This window comes from Carcharodon carcharias, chromosome 9, assembly GCF_017639515.1.
Source record: "Carcharodon carcharias isolate sCarCar2 chromosome 9, sCarCar2.pri, whole genome shotgun sequence".
Lineage (NCBI taxonomy): Eukaryota > Metazoa > Chordata > Chondrichthyes > Lamniformes > Lamnidae > Carcharodon > Carcharodon carcharias.
In genome coordinates this window covers 82,395,995-82,417,491 of record NC_054475.1, presented here as the reverse complement: position 1 = coordinate 82,417,491, position 21,497 = coordinate 82,395,995, and the positions used below count along the sequence as shown (strand labels likewise).

General features: G+C 42.7%; 1 protein-coding gene across 1 annotated transcript in view; it reads right to left on the bottom strand.

Annotated features, from left to right (window-relative positions):
• Positions 1–21,497, bottom strand: part of LOC121281861 (interleukin-13 receptor subunit alpha-1-like) — a 47,128-nt gene that overhangs the window by 20,469 nt on the left and 5,162 nt on the right. The window contains exons 2-5 of the mRNA XM_041194944.1: positions 12,974–13,131; positions 9,856–10,003; positions 2,922–3,042; positions 2,653–2,840 (exon numbers count right to left, since the gene is read on the bottom strand). Of these exons, the coding sequence (XP_041050878.1) occupies positions 2,653–2,840; positions 2,922–3,042; positions 9,856–10,003; positions 12,974–13,131 (615 nt within the window). The remainder of the gene's footprint in view (positions 1–2,652; positions 2,841–2,921; positions 3,043–9,855; positions 10,004–12,973; positions 13,132–21,497) is intronic.

Below are 21,497 nucleotides of genomic sequence, written 5' to 3'. Positions count from 1 at the left end.
ATTACTTGCCTGAACAGAACTTATGTCACCAGCTTGACGCAACTGTGAACAGCTGATTGGGAGATTCCACAAAGATCCCCCACTGACCCCTGGAAAGAGCCGCAGGCATAGAAGTTGAGGGCCACTGTGACCTTCAGAGCCACTGGCATGGGATGTCCACCCACACAGTCGGAGCTGACCTCAGGGCCGATCATCTGACAAATGGAGGTCACTGTCTCCCTTGAGCCTCCTTCAGCACTGCACCTCAGACATATTGAGTCAGCTGCATCACTGCCTGTAAACCCTGGCAGCAAGGTAGTGACATCTTCTGTGGCCCCTTCCACCGTGGACTTCCTGTTGGCCCTGCGCCTCTCCTCCCACAAGTTGCTCCCCTGGAAGCTGAATAGGGACACTTGGCCTCCTCTCCTTTCTGCCCCTCTCTTCCTCCTCAGAGGAAGTGCCTCCAGCGGAGACCACAATCTCCATAATCAGGGTATGGGAAGGCTGTCTGATACTTGGAAGGACCCACACAGTCTGAATCCCCTGGGGTCCTGGCAGATATCAATGAATCCTGAAATGAAGCCTGGAAATGTTAACAATGAAGCCCCAAACAGAGATGAAGCTGCCAAGTACCAATAAGTCACCAGCAGCAAACTATCTCCAAAACTGCTCACTATTCACACTGGCAATGCTGTGGACCCTTTTTATTCCGCCCTTGGATGAGGTTTTAGAAAATGTTGGCTGGCCACCTGCCCGTTTTGCCCATGCCCAGTGCAAAATCACACGGGCAATGAAAAATCAGCATCAATTGGACTGTTAGTGGCCTTGGGTGACCTGTTAGTTAATGGTGGGCGCGGCTCCAGCACTCGTGAGCGGCCGCCGAGCGAAATATCGTGCAAGTGCACGATGACGTTGGGATGCTCGCCTGACATCACCGAGTGCCATTTTATGCCCGATCGGGTCGGGCATGCGCTTGCCCGCAGGACATAAAATTCTGCCCTTGAGTTCAATTTAAAAATCTGGGATATCAAGTCTCAGTATGGTGACCATGACATCTATTATTGTTTTTAAAAACCCATCTGGTTCACTCATGCACCTTTAAGGGAAGGAAATCTGCCATCCTTACTTGGTCTGGTCTACATCTGACTCCACATAAAGCAACAAATTTGACTCTTAATGGCCAAGCAAGCCACTCAGCTCCAGGGGAATGAGGGATGGGCAACAAATGCTGGTCTTGCCAGTGATGCCCACATCCCCTTAAAGAATAAAGTAAGTATAGCAGTGGGTAGTATTTCTGAGAATTAGCATTGTCTAGTCTATCAAGGTCACCTGGCTACTACCCTGTATAATTCTTTGCTTTGTCTGCCTTCATGTCAGTGGTTGTCCTCCAGTGTGGTTAAGTCTAAAAGTAAATCCCACCCAACCTGCAACTCCCAGGTAGAAATATTAGTACAACAGTAATTGCCAAGGCCAACAGAGATATTGAATTGCAGAGCAGGCTCAAAGAGCCAAATGTCCTACTCCTTCTCATAAATTCTACATTCCTATTTCAAGACAGTTAATCTGTAAAGATTATTTGTACAGTAAACACTCCATATGATTTGATACAATTGATGTTTCTCAACTGGGTTGGACACCGACCAACTGATTTCACAACACCGAAGGCAGGGTTCCGTCAAGCTATTTACATAAACTGCAACTGTTCAGCATCATCTGATATTTGAGGTAGTTTTGTCTTATGGCATGGGATTCGAGACTGTCGCAACTCAATTTATATGGAATCTTAAAAATAGTATATAAATACCCTCTAACCCATCAGTCCACATTGGATTTGATACCAAGTCTTGGAGATGAATGAATAATGAGCTATTCCACTGGACTATCCAGTCTCCCAAATAAATGCAACTTTGTCCAAAGACACAAAGATTTTTTACTTGCAGACTGGCTGTAAAATTGGAGACCAGTTACTTGGTATTAATAACTGACATGGATCATGGTAATGCACTCATCAATAAACTTATGCTGCACATCCCAGTGCAGTACTGAGGGAATGCCACAATGTCAGAGGAGCAGGGCTGAGGGAGTGCTGCCCTGTTGGAGGGGCAATACTGAGGAAGTGCTGCACTGTCAGAGGTTCAGTACTGAGGGAGTGCTGCACTGTCAGAGAGACAGGACGGAGGCAATGTTGCACTGTCAGAGGGGCAGTATTGAGGAAGTGCTGTACTGTCAAATGGTCAGGAGTGAGGCAGTGCTGCACTGTCAGAGGGGCAGGACTGAGTAAGTGCTGCACTGTCAGAGGGCTAGGGCTAAAGGAGTGCTACACTGTAAAAGGGTCAGGACAAAAAGAGAGTGTTGCACTGTCAAAGGGTCAGGACTGAGGGAGTGCTGCACTGTCACAAAGGCAGTACTGAGGGAGTGCTGCACTGTCAAAGGGTCAGGACTGAGGGAGTGCTGCACTGTCACAAGGGCAGTATTGAGGGAGTCCTCAATTGTTAGAGGGGCAGCACTGGGGGAGTGCTGCACTCTCAGTGACGCTGTCATATATTAGGGCAAGGGTTAAAAATTGCTCCACAGATTCCTCAGTTATGACCTTGCTGGTGTGAATGGCAGTGACTGAGGAAATTGCTCACGTTCAATTGATTTGGATTTGATGATACAACAGGTGTAACTTACCGAAATTTGCTGTTTCGAGGTTGTAGAAGAATGGCTTTATCTTCGCACTAGCACTTACTCCTGTGACACAAATATTCAAGTCCGTTTGATCATCGAATTGATCACGTTCAAGATGGCAGCCAGCATCCAACCTGCCATCTTTTGATATGTAACTGGTACAGTTCTGTATGATGTCCTTTCCATCTTGCCTGTGTGATAATAAAGCAGATTTAGTCTGCATATATATGTACACCAAGTGAATTCATCCATCTGTTTAAACACTCCATTACCAGTAATTGAAGTTGTAGACTGTGTCAGATGGTGCTTTACTTCCAATGTCCCAAGTGCAATTTATGTGTTCAAAGTTGTAGTAAATACATTTGATGTTTCTGACAGCAGTACCTACATCACCTACAAAATGGGAATAACAGAAAGAATGTTGTCAAGAAGATTATCATCACAGAGAGGAAAGGAACAGAAGAGGAAATTATCTCAGAATTACAGCTCATCCCAAGTCTCTCTCTTTCACATGCTCTCTTTCTAAGATACATATAGAATACATACAGACAAACATCATCTTTCTTGTGCATCTAGCAAACTCTCAGTGCCAAACTTTGCTACAAATCCAAAACGAGCTTCTAAAAGAAACAAAGCTAGTCGTATCACCTTGTGTTTTTTCCCAACCTGCAGCTTGACATCTACAAGTAATTTACTAATTCCTAATTGGCCTCAGAAATTTGCAAGCAGTTACAATTACTTGGTTTCTCACAGGGGGACCTCTGGCCAGCTTATCTGTTAAATGGCACAGCCATACTCCATGAGCAATACCCAAAGGGGTGTGGCTGGGAGGCAAAAAATCCTCCTGCCAACGCAGAGGGGACTATATTGCTGTATTAAAAGCGCAACAAGGGGCATGCCACATTAGGTTTAGTAATGAGTAATGAGCCAAATTTAGTTAACAGACTAAGAGTTAGTGGTTATTTATCCAATAGTCATCATAACATGATTGTGTTCAACATAGTGTTTAAAGGAAGAGATGTGAAACCGTTACCAAGATTTTAGATTTAGTGATTATTCTGGTTATGCTCTTCAGCTTCACTTCCCCTTGTGGACCTTTTTTTCTAACTTTGGATATGCACACTATTTGACTTAAAATTGTGATGGAGGATGAGCTAATCCTCATTTAAAGTTGCCCAATTCACATTTTCAATCATTAAATTCCCACTCTACTGTTTCTCTTTAGTTGCTCAATGTGAATGATTTAGAATGCAATGTTTGTCCTCAAAATATGACTGAATTATGGGAATTAGACTGCATAATATTTCCATTTGATTTTATACACGCAAAGTGATGTGAGTCAAAGATTTTGGATTCACTTTGTCTTTAAACATTCTCTTTGGTGCTGTCATCATTATATTAGTACATGTCTGGGACCAACACTTTCAAAGCATTAACATAAAAAATTTGGAGAAGGAAGGAAGTAGATGAAGTCATGAGACTCTGATGGTCGAACTCCGAGGTTGGTTGCCTTAATATTTAAAAGATTGCCCAAAACACAAACGATACACAAAATGTGATCAGGTAGCATTAACAAACAAACTGCCAGAGAGACAAGACATTACTGTTCAACTCTCTTTAAATGTTAAAAGTGGTCAATATTTTAAATGCCTGACAGCTGAGAAGAATCCATGACCAGAATTTTACATCCCACGGGCGGACGCACACCCGACCTAAACGGGCATAAAATCATGTGAGATGATGTCAGGCGAGAATCCCGACATCACCATGCACTCACGCAATGTTTCGCCTGAGGGGCATGCGCAAAAGTCAGAAAAGCACCCACCAACAATTAAACGGGCAATTAAGTTAATTAATGGTCCAATTATCAGTGATTTTTTGTGGCCTGTCCAACCTTACGGTCAGCAGATGGACCAATCGACCAGGTAGGCTTTACATTTCTGATGAAATCTCATCCAAGGGCGGGATGAAATCTCCTTTAGGATTTAAAATATGAAGAAATATCTGGGGGCTGATTTTTTTTATGAGGTCTGCTTTCAGGTGCTTGATTTTGCTGCATGGACATTTTTGCAGCATTTTTGTGCTTTCTTTTATTATTTGGAGGTCTGCAGCTCCCTGAGGCATCTGTCTGCCTTCAGGGGGCTTGGCAGAAGCGCTCACCCAGCACCCGCGATGACGTCAATGCCCGCTCTCTTCCCATCCCCACCGGCAGCGCTGAGCCTTTTTCAGGGTGCATTTCATGCTGGCTAGCTGTTAATTGGCCAGCCAGTGTGAAATTGTGGTCAGGGGCCGATCACAGTCGGGGGATCATTTCCTGCCTGCTCCCGGGCCCACAAATCGCGCGTGCCCAATGAGCGCAAAATTCAGGCCCATGTGACCTTCCAATGGGCCTGGTTCAGCCTCAAAGAGAAAACCAACATAATGGGACCACTATTCTAAATCCCCTGTTTCTCATGGACAATTCCATTTTAAGATAGCCATGTGTTGTTTCATCAGAGACATGGTTATGAGCTACTGTAATGGTAGGATTTCCGACATCTGACAGTATCTGAACAATGTCGATGGGAATTTCCCTTAGGAGCCTCGCATGCGGCCCATGACACTTCAGTGGAAACCGTGCCTGGAGATTCTGCTGAACTTCTTCAAAGATATAGTGGCAAATTGAGAGAGCTCCCAAGGAAAAGCTCAGCCTTTATGAATTAAGTCAAGTACTGTACTGCTCGCCATTGTTATACCTTTGGTATCTCTAGACATTTTAAATGTAAATAAATCCATCACCTGAAAGTGCAACATTCATCACTTTTTGGAGTGGACAGGAAAATACAGTGGGCAGATGACAAATCTCTGGTGTGAGATATCATTGTGAAAAAGTAACTATTAATCTTGTGGAACACTATCTCATTCACAATTTTAAGAAACACTGAGGAGAGGCAATGTAAATTACATGCTACAGTGTTAATGGGCCTGTCAGAATTAATAGAGAGGCCTGGGAATTCTGATACACAAAACTTTAAATGTGCCAGGACAAGCTAAGAAGGCTGTTTAAAAACAAAACACACAGGGTCCTGGACTTTTTAAACAGAGGGCTGGAGTATTGTGTTGAATTCTGGCACCAAACTTTAGTGAGAAGCTCATGGCCTGAGAGAGGGTGCGTAGGTGGTTTACTGGGAAGGAAGTAGGAATATTAAGACCATGTGAAGAGATTAGAGAAGTTTTGATTGCTCTCCTTAGAGCAGAGTTACAGGTAGATGTGATAGAGATATTCAAAATCATAAAGGTCTTTGATAGAATAATTAGGTCCACTGGTAGGAGGGTTGGTAACTGAAGACATAAATATAAGGTAATTAAAGGGGCTGATAGGTATAATATTTTTAACCAGTGCATTGTTCCAATCTGGAATCCACTGCCTGAAAGGGTGGTGGAAGCAGATTCAATAGTATTGGATAGCTCTTTTGAACAGCCAGCATGATGGCCCGAATGGCCTCCTTTTGTACTGTAAAATTACACAAGGTCAACTTTCAATCTATAGTAGACTCAATGTGCTTCTGCAAACTGCTTCTTTGGCACAAGTTCATTCACGGGTTTGGAGGAATCCAGTGCTCTATCAGTGCTTTCACAGACTAATCTCACAGTAATAAATGGCCTGGGGACAAAACCCATGAAGTTTTCATGGTCATCAAGAGGAAGTCAATGAAGACAGGGGATGCCCCACTGGTTTGGAAGCAAGCCAATGGCAATGAAACAATCCCCGGGAACTGCAGACCCTCAGTTTACAATCAGTAAGGCACAGCGGATTCGGTCAGTGGGCCAGACTTGAGGAACAAGTACGAAAATAGCTGAGCATGGAATAGTGTTTTCATCCTGCGTAGATGCCTGAGAAAAATGTCTCACATTTATACAGTGTCTTTCACAATGTAAGAAGGTCCCAAAGCACTTTACAGCTAAGAAAGTACTTTTTGAAATGTAGCTGTTTTTGTAGCGTAGGGAGTGTGGCAGCCAATTTGCACGTAGCAAGGTGCCATAAGCAGCAATGTGATTATGACTACATAATCTGTTTTGGTGGAGGAATAAATATTGGACAGGTCAGCACAGAGAACTCCCCCTCTCTTTGAAATAATGATATGAGAACTTATATATCTACCAGGGTGGCATAGCGTTAATGTTGCTAGGCTAGTAATCCTGAAGTCCAGGCTAATCCTCTGGGGAAACAAAAATACCTAGAAAAGCTCAAGGCTCTTACGGACTCGAAACGTCAACTGTATCCCTCTCCCCAGATGCTGTCAGACCTGCTGAGTTTTTTTCCAGGTACTTTTGTTTTTGTTCTAGATTTCCAGCATCCGCAGTATTTTGCTTTTAACTCTCTGGGGATGTGGGTCAAACCCCACCATGACAGCTGATGGAATTTAAATTCAGTTAATAAATCTGGAATATGAAGATCATGAAACTGCCATTGATTATCATTAAAAACCCATCTGGCTCACTCATGTCCTTTAGGAAGTCAGCCGGTCTCACTTAGATGTGGCTCTAGACCCTTGACTCTTTTATATATATACATATAGTGTACTTAGAGCTCCAGACAGTCTTCCATAAGGTTTCACTTGAGAGGCAGGTGCACAAATTTAAAGCAGTGGGTATCCATGGTATACCACAGATGACGGATTACAGGAGGTACACGGATGAGGAAGTGTTTTGAGTGTAAGACTCCAACTCTGTGGCGTTAAGGGCTTCTGACCTACATAAACAAGATGGATTTAATAACAACAACTTGTATTTACATAACACCTTTGACATAGTAAAATAGCTTAAGGGATTTCACGGAAGCATAATCAGACTAAATTTGACATTGAATCGCACAAGGAGACATGAACACAGGTGACCAAAAAGCACCAAAAGTCAAAGAGGTAGATTTTAAGGATCACCTTTAAGGAAGAATGAAGGATGGAGAGGTTTAGGGAGGGAATTCCAGAGCATAGGGCCTAGATGGCTGAAGGCAGAGCCAGCAGTTGTGGAGCGATTAAAATCGGGAATGCTCAGGAAGCCAGAGTTAGAGGAGTGCAGATATCGCGTAGGTTTTTACGGCTGGAGGGATCACAGAGATAGGGAGGAGAGAGTTCACGGAGGGATCTGAAAACAAGCATGAGGATTTCAAAACTGAGATGTTGCTTAAAGGAGAGCCAATGTAGGGCAGCGAGCGCTGGGGTGATAGGGAAACGGAACTTAGTTCCAATTAAGACGTGGGCAGCAAGGGTTTGGAAGACCTCAAGTTTATGGTGGGTAGGATATGGGAGACCAGTTAGGAATGCAGTGGAATAATCAGGTCCTGAAGTAACCAAGGCAGGAATGAGGGTTTCAGCAGCAGATAAGCTGAGACAGGGATGAAGTTGAGCGATGTTACACAGGTGGAAATAGCAGGTCTCAGTGATGACACAGATACGTGGTCGGGAGCTCATCTCAAAGTCAAATATGATACCAAGATTGCGAACAGTATGGAGTGGGGACCAAAAACAATGGCTTTTTTCCCCAATCATATAATTTCCACTCATTAAGTACAGGATGTTGGATAAGATGTCTGATAGTGGAGGAGTCAAGAGAGGTAGTGGTGAGGTACAGCTGGATGTGAAGGCTAATGCTGTGCTTTTGTATGATAATACCGTGGGGTGGCCAAGGGGGTGACAAGGAATGATGGACGCCAGAGGTAACGGTGGGGGAACAGGAAGAAAAGACATTGTTAGTGATTCTCTGGGAGCAATTAGATAGACAAGAATGGAACAAGGTGCGAGGACAGTGTGGTCAATCATGTTAAAGGCTGCAGACCGGTCGAGAAGGATAAGGAGGAATAACTTACCTTTATCTCAAGAACCATTTCCTACTGAGAGGTCAGAAATATGATTGGAGGGATTCAAACATGGAGTTCCGGGAAAGATAAACATGAACCTGGAAGGCCCAATTAACTTTGGAGAGGAAAGGGAGGTTGGAGATGGGGCAGTAGTTTGCAAGGACGATGGGGGGTAATTGTCGGCATTTGTGAAGTGGGGTGATGACGCTTGATAAAGCAGAGAGGCAAAACACCTGTAGAGAGAGAGAGCTATTTACAATATCGTCCAACATGGGGAGTAGGAGAGAAAGTTTAGTGGGAATAGGATCGAGGAAGCAGGAGGTGGGTCTCAAGGAAGCAGGAGCTGGGTCTCATAGACAAGCTGAGCTCAGAGGGAGAGAAACTGGAGAAAGATGCGAGTTCAGGGTTAGGGCAGGGGGGGTCTTCAGAGGAATTTTGGCCTGTTAACCAGGGGAAGGAGGGAATGCAATAGAGGCAGCTAATTGCCTAATCTCAATCTTAGTGACAAAGAGGACAATGAGCTCCTCATTATTATTGCTGGACGTGAGGGTGAAGTAGATCGGGGAGAGGGGTTTAGGAAGTTGCCTTGCAGTAGAGGAAAGCAACTGGGATTATCTTTGAATTGCAGGATGATCCTGGAATAGTGAGCAGTTTTAGCAAGTGAGAGCATGACCTGAGTGATTTATTTGGTCCAGCCAAATCTGGCAGTGGACAGCTAAATCAGCTATCCGCCATAGCCTTTCAAGTCTGCACTCCTTGGATTTGGGGGGGTAGAGATGAGGGCTGGACTAGAGACAGATGGTGGCTTAATGGCTAATATCACTGGTGTAGAAAGCCAGAGTTACAGACTATTATGAGGACATGTTCAAATCCTGCCATGGTATCTGTTGGAATTTAAATTTGATTAAAAAGTCTTGAATTAAAAATAAAAGCTAGTCTCAGTAATAGTAACCATGACAGCTATCATTGGTTTGAAAAAAGCCATCTGGTTCACTAATGACCTTTAGGGAAGGAAATCTGCCATCCTTACCTGGTCTGGCCTACATGTGACTCCATATCCACAGTAATGTGGTTGACTCTTAACTGCCCTCTGAAATGGCCTAGCAAGCCACTCAGTTCAAGGGCAATTAAGGATGGGCAAATGTTGGCCTTGCCAGCAATGCCCACATCCCATGAAAGAATAAAGGAAAAAAAACAGAAGATAAGCCAGTCATATAAAAACTATTTTAATAATATGCTTATATAAGTCCATCTCTACCCACTTTAGAATCCAGCTTGTGTCATCTCTGTGCCTCAGAGATGATAACTATTTTAAAGTGAATTTTAAAACTTTGTGCTAAACATTCTAACATCATGAAACCTTGCATTACCTTCTGCTGGAGGAATATACATCTCAGTCCAGTTGCTTTCTCCACAAGCACAGCTCCCAGTTGTTACTAATGCCTTCACTTTGAAAGTGATGCCTTGGTTAAGAACCACCTTATCCTCACGAGTCAAACACGGATTTATTTTTCTTTCCTAAATAAACAACATATCAACAAGACTCTGGATGACAAAGCCAGACCAATCCAGTTCAAACCTTCCGGTTACACACAAAAGCTGCACAGAGGCCTGGTCAGAACGCGCTGGAGTACTTGATCTGGTTCTGGTTCTGATCAACGCACACCTGGAGTACTGGGTCCAGTTCTGACCAGGCCACACCTGGAGTACTGGATCCAGTTCTGACTAGACCACACCTGGGGTGCTGCTTCCACTTCTGACTAGACCATATCTGGAGTACTGATTCTAGTTCTGGCTAGAGCACACCTGGAGTACTGGATCCAGTTCTGACTAGACCACACCTGGAGTACTGGATCCAGTTCTGGCTAGAACATACCTGGAGTACTGGATCCAGTTCTAGTTGTCACAATATAATATGAATCTCCCAAGCTATAAGCAAAGGGTTAACTGGACTGCCTTGAAGTATGCTAATGTTATCCTTCTAGAATCAAAACAGAAGGAAAATGGTGGAAAAACTCAGCAGGTCTGGCAGCATCTGTGGAGCGGGAAACAGAGTTAATGCTTTGAGTCAAAGGTCTCTTCTTCAGAACAGTTCCGTAGAAGAGTTATATTCGACTCAAAACATTATCGCTGTTTTTCTCTCCACAGATGCTGCCAGACCTGCTGAGTTTTTCCAGCACCTTGTTTTGATTTCAGATTTTCAGAATCTGCACTGTTTCACTTTTATTTGAATGCTCTCCTTCAGCTGATTTCTCTTCATAGCACAGTAACAGGAATAGCCTGTTATGGGGAGGAGTAAAACCAATTTAGATGCAGTGACCACTGAACTGCCAATTTAAGACAAGCAATGGTCAATTCCAACAATTCCCCTAATTAATCAGGATAAACCCACAACTACATCACCCTCTCTAGGAAGCAGATGATTGCTTTGAAACGGTCTAAATCTGCAATCAATAGTTTCACTTGGTGAAATAGTAACAAGAGTGAAACTATTGATAAAAAAGTAGTTTTATTGGTCTATAGAAAAATACCTTGTTATTGATAAGGGACAAATCTCATTAAAATTTATGATATATGGAAGTGACGAAAGGTCACAGGCCTGAAACCTTAACTGTTTTTCACCAGATCTGCTGAGTATTTCCAGCATTTTCTCTGCTTATTTCCTATATGTAACTGTATTACTTTATGTAGAAAGGTATGGACTGGTACTCAGAAAGGGATACAAAAAAGCTGTATGAGGTGGGTGTCCAGAATATAGACTTATCGAAAGGTCTGCCACCAAGAAACTGAGCTCCGAACTGAAACACTTTTGTGCCTCCTGACGAAACCCACAAGATTTGGTCATAACTCTATATGTTTAATTATTGTGCATAGAATAAATCTGTGATGTCTGACATTCAATGTTGCGAGTTCCATTGATTTGAGGAGTAAATTATAAGTAAGAACATGCACTCAATAACCCTCCATCAACTCAAACATTACAGGTAGCAGGAGGAGAGAGGAGGGTAACTAAGTGAGAGGGAAGAGTTAGAGGGAATCGAACTGAGAAGGCAGGATGACTCAGCCTTAAAAAGGGGTTGTCAGATGGGACTCCTAATGAAGGCATAGGGGATACGAAAAGACAATTGTTTTGCTACAGTTGTATGGAGTGTTGGTGAGACCACATCTGGAGGACTGTGTAAAGTTTTTGTCTCCTTATTTAAGAAAGGATATAAATGAATTAGAAGCAGTTCAGAGAAGGTTCACTCGACTGATACCTGGGATGAGGGGATTATCCAAGCGGAAAGTTTAGACAAGCTGGGCCTGTATCCATTGGAGTTTAGAAGATTGAGTGGTGATCTTATTGAAACATATAAGATCCTGAGGGGATTTGATAGGGTGGATACTGAAAGGATGTGGGAGACACTAGAACTAGGAGACACAGTTTAAAAATAAGGGGTCTCCCATTTAAGATGGAGATGAAGAGAATTTTTTTCTCTCAGAGGGTTGTGAATCTTTGGAACTCTCTTCCCCAGAGAGCGGTGGAGGCAGGGTCAGTGAGTATTTTTAAGGCAGAGGTAGATAGATTGTTGACTAACAAGGAGTCAAAGGCAGAATGTGGAGTTGAGGCTGAAATCAGATCAGCCATGAACTTATTGAATGGTGGAACAGGCTCGAGGGGCTGAATGGCCTACTCCTGCTCCTAATTCATATGTTCATATGTTTGTAACTGCAATAGTAAAAACTGGGACAATGCACGCCAATATGGCAGCACCAGCAGGCACACGTCTAGGGTTCTGAAAAGCAAGTTAAAGAGAGTGGTCAGAAGAATTTATTTTCAAAGAAGAGTCAGTTTGGGTTTGAAATGTTAACTCTGTTTCTCTCCATAGATGCTGCCAGACCTGCTGAGTTTTTCCAGCACTTTCGGTCTTTACTTCAACCTTCCACCATCTGTAGCATTATGCTTTGATTACGGAATAATTTCTTTACTCAGAGTGTGGTCTGGATACCAGGTTTAGATCAAGACACTCAGCTAGGAGATATTCTGGTGAGATGCAATCTAATAGGGGAGAGGAGCTTTTTCATTCAAATCCACCATGTGGTTGAGAAAAGTGGACATCCATAGCGTAGAAAGCTGTGAAATGTGGTTCCGGAGAAGGCTGGGGTGGATCAGTTGGAGAGAACACAAGAGCAATGAAAAAGTTATGAGGATGATGAAGAAGAAAGAGTTTTAGTGAATATCATCAAGAAAAGGCAACAAGGTTGGATTGGCCATATCCTAAAGCAGGTGAAGGAGTTGACTGAAGGAAGATTAGAGGGATGTAGACCAAGTGGGAGAAAGAGAACCATGATGTTAGACAAATTGAAGTTGAAAATGGGAGACTCCTATGAACAACTGAAGCAGAAAACGCAAGGCTGCGAGATATGGAGAAATGAAGAGCCCTTAGGTAGACCACTGTTACTACTACAATACACTGGGAAAGGATGACAATGAACATTTCAACTTACCTTCCACTCAGCATCATCATACTTAAATGAGCTGTCAAATCTGACAGAAAGGTTGGTGAAATTTTCAAGGTCGCTTGGTGGTTTCCAGGCCCAGGTGGAATTAATGAAACCGATCCCCTTCAATGTCACAGTCAAGTGATTTGGAGGCGGGAGAGTCACTGCAATGCAATCACAACAAGCACTAAGCATTTCCTCTTCACACCCAACACACAGACACAGAAGTGGTAGAGCTGAATGGTTGATTAGCTGCCTGTGGGAATGGGATCCACAGTGACTCAGCTCTGGCCTGATTAGACAGCAGGAGAGGCAGATTCAAATATACCAGTCTGGCTCAGCAGTAACACTCATGCATCCAGACATTTAAGCACAAAATCCAGACTGACACAACCATGCTCTCTAAGGTGGACGGATTATTTGCAATACAAAAATTCAAAGTTAGAGCAACACCTGGAGTAACAGCGGTGCATCCAAGGGCTGGGAAACCCTGTGGATAGCATGTTTCCGGATGTGGTCACCCCACAGCTTAAGCATATGCACGAAGAGAGGAGATAAGTGACTGCCAAGTAGTCAAGAAGGACTAGGCAGGTAGTAATCAGGGTCCCCTGAGTGCATCTCACACTCCAACCAGTATTCTGTACTGAATAGGTGAGAATTATGGTTCATCTGAGGAAAGCAGCCAGAGGCAAGCTGACTGTACCATGGCTGGCTCAGCTTTACAGGGGTGGGGAAACAGGAGGATTGGGAAAGCAATGATGGGGCGTTCAGTATTTAACAGGCAGACATTTCTACAGCCTCATATGTACTTCCAGGATGGTATGCTGCCTCTTTGGTGTCAGGGTCAAGGATGTCACTGAGCAGCTACCCTGATGGGGAAAGGTGAACAGCCAACGGTTGCAGGCCATATCAGTACCAATGACATATGTAAAAAGAAGGAATGAGGTCCTGCTGGCAGATTTTAGAGAGCTAGAAAGCAAGAGGACATCAAAGGTAGTAATCTCTGGATTACGCTCGGTACCACTCGCTAGTGGGTGCAGGAAATAGAAAGATGGAGCAACTGATTGCATGGCTGGAAGGATGGTGCAGGAGGGAGGGCTATAGATTCATGGCACATTGCGACTGGTTCTGCAGGAGGTGGGGCCTGTATAGCTGGAAAGGCTGCACCCAAACAGAGCTGGGTCCCAAGTTCTTATGGGGTGGCTTGCTTGTGCTGTTGGAGGGCTTAAGCTAATTTAGCAGTGGAATGACAACCAGGATGTAGCATTAGGAAGTATAAACAAGGTGTTTAAGGAATTGGGAGAGACAGATAGCAACAGAGTAGAAATAGTAAAGTATTGGCTGGGGTCAGAGTAAGAGGGAATGTAATAAGATCTAAATTAGCATACTGTCCATGTATGAGTGTTGGTGGGCTGCAGGTGTCAATATCCACATGAGAGTATGATGTTGCGATGATAACAATAAAAAAGGCATAACTGGGAACTTGGGTTTTATAAACAGAAGCATAGGATAGAAAAGCAAGGAGGTTATGATGAATTTTATAAAACTCTGGTTCATTCTCAACGTGAGAATTGTGTCCATTCTGGGCACAACACGATAGGAAGGATGTGAAGACTTCAGAGGGAGTGCAGAAAAGATCCACAAGAATGGTTCACAGTTACTTGGGTGGATTAAAGAAACTGGGGTTATTCTCCTCAGAGAAGCGAAGATTGAGAGGAGATTTGATAGAAATGCTCAAAATCATGAAGGGTCCAAACAAGGTAGATAGCCATTGGCAGAAGGGTCAAAAGCCAGGGGACAGTGAGAGAAGATGATTGGAAAAACAACCAATGGCTACTTGAGGATAAACTTTTTTAGGCAGTGAGTGGTCAGGATCTGGAAACATGCTGCCTGAGAGTGTGGTAGAGGCAGTTACAACATAGCCTTTCAAGCAGGAGTTGGATAAGCTTCTGAAGATCAAAAGTGAAAGGGTAGGGAAGTGGGAATAGCTAAACTGCTCTTGCAGAGAAACAGCATGGACTGAACAACCTCCTGCTATGCTGTAAGCATTCTATAATTCTTTTTGGTCATTATCACCTTACTGTATGTGGGGCTTTGTGTAAATTGGCCTAAGTGAATATTAAGCATTTGGTTGGGTGGGCGGCATGGGGCAGGGTTGGGAGGAGGGGATTGGGGGGCTGTATCTGAGGTCATGAAAAGTGCTGTATCACTATAATTTCCTCTTCATTGTGGACAAGAACACAGATAGCAGCATCATTATTTATCCTGTAATATTTTAATTCCTGAACAATATTCACAGATGAAATAAACATCCTGTGTTCTCATTCATGAGGTTTCTCAGCGTCCAGGCAAATTGCTTTGTTTTAATAAAATAAAATATGGGTAGTTGGTAGATTTACTCCTCCCTGAGTTTGTTCATTCCCAATGAGGCATTCCTTTGCAAGACTTAGACTCTAAGGCTTGATGAACCTAACTGCTCCGTGGGTTTAAATGCCTTTTCTTCTCTCTCTTTCTCCTCACCAGCTGCTGATAATGAATTATTTCAGAACCCAAGCTCCTATGAGCTTAGGGTGCCCTAACACACTTTACAGTTAATGAAGTACTTCTGAAATGTTGTCAGTGTTGTGGTGTAGGATGCAACGCAGCCAATTTGCACACAGCAGGTTTCCACAAAAAGCAATGAGGTAAATGACCAGATAATCTGTTTTGGTGATGCTGGTTTGAGGGATAAATATTGCATGAGCTCCCCCGTTCTTCCTGAAATAGTGTCATGGGATCACTGCACTCCCTCAGTGCTGCATTGGAGCGTCAGCCTCGATTATGTTGTCAAGAGTGGCTCTTAAACTCACAACTTTCTGATTCAGGGGCACGAGTGCTAGCACTGAGCCATAGCCACATCTGGGTCCACCAAATGAAAAACCAGTAAAAACTGGGAAATAAGTAAACTGGTCTTGTATGCCTTAAAATGGAACACCAGTAAAGACTGGGAAATAAGAGTACCGGTTCGAAATGGATCCAAAAGGATGCTGTACATAAAATTCCCGCAGAGCAGAATCCCTGCCAGTTCCAGCAGCGGATTAGGAAAACCCACCCATGGAAAGTCCTTGTCTTTTACCACACAATCTACTAAGGTACCATTTGAATTTGGAACACTGCAGGGCTATTGTACAAAAGCATTACTTCAACCACTTGCAGTTGAAACAAAATTTAACTTTACAAGGGTAAGCATGACTTAAACTAAATGGTCCAATGTCCAAGGGGCTTCAGGAACAGAGACCTCCCGGGGGGGGGGGGGGGGGGGGGGGGGGGGGGGGGGTGTGGAAATACACAAGTCTTTGAAGATGGCAAGACACGTTGCTGAGGTTGTTATAATGGAATATGAGGCCTTTGGCTTTATTAATGGAGACATATAGAGCTGAAAAGCAAGGGAACTGTACTAAGCCTTTATAAATCATTGGTTAGGCCTCAGAGTATTCTAGCCAATTCTGTGCACCACACTTTTGGAAGGATGTGGAAGCCTTGGAGAGAGACCAGAGGAGATTTGCTCGAATTGTGCCAGGGATAGAGGACTTGGGTCTTGTGGAGAGAAGCTGGGGTTGTCCGCCTTAGAGCAGAAAAGGTTAAGTGGAGATTTAATAGAATTGTTCAAAGTGATGAAACTGATGTAGCAGAAATTGTTTACACTGTCAGGAGGATCAATAACCAGAGAAGACAAATTTAAGATGATTAGCAAAAGAAGCAGGGGGAGATGAGGAGAGTTTTTTTTTCATGCGATAGGTTGTTATGATCTACAAAAGATGGTGGAAACAGCTTCAATAGTGACGTTCAGAAGGGAATGGGATTTAAAAAGAAGCCAAAAGGTTTACAGGTCCAGAGAAAGGATAGAACAGTTAGAATTAATTGAACAGTCCTTTCAAAGAGCCATGCAGTTGTCCCAGGTTAGGGGCAACAGTTTTATTAATGAACTTCCACGAGGAACTGAACACAAAAGTTGAGGGTGGGTAGGAAGAAAAGGCCAGAAGGGTAGCAGCATTGATCTGAGGCAGTGCTACAATGCCAGAAAGCAAGAAGTTAAACAGGGAAGTGAGCCAATTCTTCCAGATTGAGCATGTCACATTCTTGGAATTATATTACAGGCTGCTGAAAAAAGGAGTGGAATTTATAATTAAATCAAAGAGGGAGTGCATATTAGATTTGTCCCACAAGATTATACACTTAAGTTCTGTATTAGCTGATGATTTTTAGTTGTTTGTTATGTATTTAAAAACAGTTTGAGACCTCAGGATACCCCAAAGCACTTTACAGCCAATGAAGTACTTATGAAGTGTAGTCACTGTCATAATATCAGAAAAGTTGTGGTGGAAAAAAGCTGTTTTCTTCCTTCCAATGTGATTAGCGTTGTTTTCACACTTAGCATCATTAACTTTTTTCCTTGAAAACATGATGTTATGTGAAACAACATTATGCAAAACATAATCTCATGTGGATGCAATGTTATAAACAAGGGTTACGCTCTAGAGGAAGGCTGTTAGAATATACATTTCCTTACAAACATATAAATTAATATTATAAAGTTAAGAAAATGTAGAAAACATCAACAATAAATTTATCCTAATGTGAGAAAGCTAGCCAAACATATAGCTTGGTTGCACACCAAGTGGTGAAGCCCTGTGTCACTTTAGAGAATGGATGAGTGGTGCTGGAGGTGATTCAACTGGAGATTGGGAGGACAGCTGAAGCCAACCAAGATGGTGATGGGAGATAACTGCTGTCTTGCATGGTCCACCTGACTGCAATTTTGGTGTACAAGTAGGCACGGCACACACTCCACCAATCTATACAAGGTGGTGTTTAACCAGCGATCTTTAAAGGGGCCACTATAGGAAAGTGCTAACCGGGGCCAGCACAAGTTAAAACCTGAGCTGCTATTAGTCTGTCTAAGGCTGATAGCTACCTTATAAGGTTGCCTGCTCCCCGCCTCCCTCGAAAGTCAACTCTTGAAGGCTAAACATTGCACGGGTTCAGGCATGTAGATGATGTTAACGTGAAACAGCAACACAATGCAAATGCAGTGTACTAATTGGAGAGTGATGCTAATGTGAAATGACATTGCACAGGGTGACGTTAAGCCAGGATTTTTCTGCAACATGTTCCTCCTCCCACAGGGAAGGAAACAATAGATGGTTTGGGTCTCGGCAGAAATTGGGCAAGTAAGCAGCATTAAGGGGACATTCAGAAGCCAACACCCACAATATGATTCAGCGAATGGAAAAATAGAAAAGAGAAGGGAAGAGTTAAAAACAAGGCATACGGCTGAAAAAGGAGAGCAAATTTTAGTGAGATCATGAAATGGAAGGAAAAACTAGCAATTCGAATCAGAGATCAGCAATGTGAACAATTTAAACAAGAGAAGAAATAATCACAAATGTAGTGTGTTGCAGTGTGGAGAAAAGATAAGTGTGTTGAAGGCTAGGTTTGCACGCCTGAATAGAGGGTTTAGAACATGATTGAAATGAGCAAATGGAGTAGTTTGTGCTTAGGGGGCAGGCGTTGAAATGAAAACAAAGATAAACACAACACAAGAAAATTACAAAAGGGAGCTTACAAAGACTGGGAGGAAGTATGAGGGGAAAAAATAGCAAAACAGAGAGAGGGCATTAAAAAGGCTTTCTATCAGCATGTTATAGGCAAAGGGTGGACAGAGTCTAGATAAATTCAGCAAGAAATGAAGGAGGCAGGTTTGTGGTGGACAGTGTGGGAATGGCAGAGATTCTAAATAGTCAGTGGGGTTGTAGAGCCATCAAAGGTAAGTGGTGAAAAGTTAGTGAAGCTTTGCGTTCAAAAGAAAATGATATGTGTAAAATTGTTTGAAGGAACATCAGGAAAGAAAATGCATTTTGTTTTGTATGGATATTTCCGGTTATATGGATGCCCTCCTTGTTTTCAACTCTTCCTTTCACTCTTCTGTTTTTCCATTCGCTCAATCACATTTGATAAAGTAAGAGACTTATTACAGAGATAATGGTATATGGAATTAAAGGGAATGTGGCTATTTGGCTAGACGGCCGGATTCAAAGAGTAGAGATTCCAGCAAGGCTGTCAGACTAGTGAATGATGGGGTTTGCTTTGGGACCACTTATTTATTATATGAAATGAGGGAACAAAATCAAAGTTTGTCGATGATATCAAATTGTAGCATGAAACACTACAGGAGGACAAAGACCATCTAGCAGGATGAACAGCCTGTACACAACAGTATAACACATTCTGGAAAGTAGAATGCAGAACAACATTTAATTATATAGAACAGAGGGACTTTGATGTACAGGGACATGTATGTTAAAGGGAGCAGCAAAAATAAATCAGGTTATTATCCTCAGATAATGAAGCAGTTCATCCCTGCATGTTGCAAGACCTGGACAACATTTAGCTGCTAAATGGCATGTAACATTTGTACTGCACAAATGCTGGTAATGACTATGTCCAACAAGAGTCCAACCACCTGCCCCTGACATGCAATTGCATTACTGAATCCTTCATCATTAATATCCTGGGAGGTTACCATTGATCAGAAACTGAACTGGACCAGCCATATAAATACTGTGGCTACAAGAGCAGGTCAGAAGCTAGGAATCCCACAGCAAGTAATCCACCTCCTGACGCCCCAAAGCCTATCCACCATCTACATGGCACAAGTCAGGAGTGTATTGGAATACTCTCCACTTGCCTGGATGAGTGCAGTTACAACAACATTCAAGAAGATTGACATTATCCAGGATCCAGGACAAAGCAGTCCTGCCCACCACCTTAACCATGGTTTCAGAGAGGGCTTTAAACTAAATAGTGGGGGGAAGGGATCATGAGAGAGAAGATGTGGTAAATCAGAGGGAAACAACGAGGTATTAGAGCGGGGTAATGATAATCAGAGTGTAACAGGAAAGGACAAAGTGTACAAGCTAATAACGCACCAGCGGATAAGGCCAGAGATTGCAAAATGGTAAAAAGGCAGGCAGAGTTAAAGGCTCTGTATCTGAATGCACAAAGCAATTATAACAAGCTAGATGTAGGACCTGATTGCCATTGCAGAGACATGGATGCAAAGTGACAAAGGCTGGGACCTGAAAATTGAAGATAATTGACATTTTGAAAAGACAGGAAACTAGGAAAAGGTGGTAGGGTAGCTCTGTTATTTAAGGTGTCATTAGTACAGTAGTTAGAGATGACCTTAGCTCAAAAGAGCAAGATGTAGAATAAGGTTTGATAGAGATAAGAAATAGGTAAGGTAGGGGGTTGCTTGTGGGAATAGTTTATAGACCCTCTTAACAGTAGTTACATTGTAGGACAGAGTATACAAGAAGAAATAACTGGGGTATGTAAGAAAGGTATTGCAATAATCATGAATGATTTTAATCTACATATTGATTGGATGAATCAGTTTGGCAAAGGTAGCCTGGAAAATGAGTCTATCGAGTGTTTGTGGGACAACTTAGAGAAGTACGTTCTAGAGCCAACCAAGGAGTAGCCTATTCTAGAGCTGGTAATGTGCAACGAGACAGGATTAATTAATAACCTCATGGTAAAGGAGCCTCTAGGTGACAGCGATCATAACATGGTTTTTTCATGTTCAGTTTGAAGGGGTGAAGTGTGGGTCTAAGACTAGTGTTTTAAGCCCGGATAAAGGTAACTATAAGGTATGAAGGCAGAGCTAGCAAAAGTGAAATGGGAAACTAGGTTAAAAAGTAGGGCAGTAGAGATGCAGCGGCAGACTTTTAAGGAGATATTTATGAACTCTCAGCAAAGTTTTATCCCAGTGAGGAAGAAAGACTCTTTGAGAAGGCTGCATCACCTGTGGGTGAATAAGGAAGTTAAGGATAGTATCAAATGGAAAGAAACATTGTACAATTCTGCAAAAAAATAGTGGTAGTTTAGAAGATTGGTCAAATTTTAGGAACCTGCAAAGAACGACTAAAAAAAACTAAAAAGGGAGAAAGTAGAGTAATAGAGAAAGCTAGCCAGAAGTATAGAAACAGATAGCAGGAGTTTATACAAATATTTAAATATGAAAAGGGTAACTAAAGCTCATGTTGGTCCTTTAGAGAGTGACTCTGGGGAATTCAAAATGGAAAACAAGGAAATGGTGGAGGCGTTGAACAGGTATTTTGTGTCTGTCTTCACTACAGAAGACTTAGAAAGCTTCCCAAAGATACATGAAAATCACGAGGTCAAAGGGAGGCAGGAACTTTCACAATCACAGGGAAAATGTGTTAAGAAAAAAATTAGACCTAAAGGCTGACAAATCCCCAGGGCCTGATGGCCTGCATCCTCGGGTCTTAAAAGAAGTGGCTGCAGAAATAATAGGAGCATTGCTTATAATCTTCCAAAATGCCTCAGATTCTGGAATGGTCCCAGTGGATTGGAAAATAGCAAATGTGACACTTTTATTCAAGAAGAGGGAGACAGGAAGCAGTTAGACTAACATCAGGGAAATTGCTAGAATCCATTGTTAAGGAGGTTATAGCAGAATGCTTAT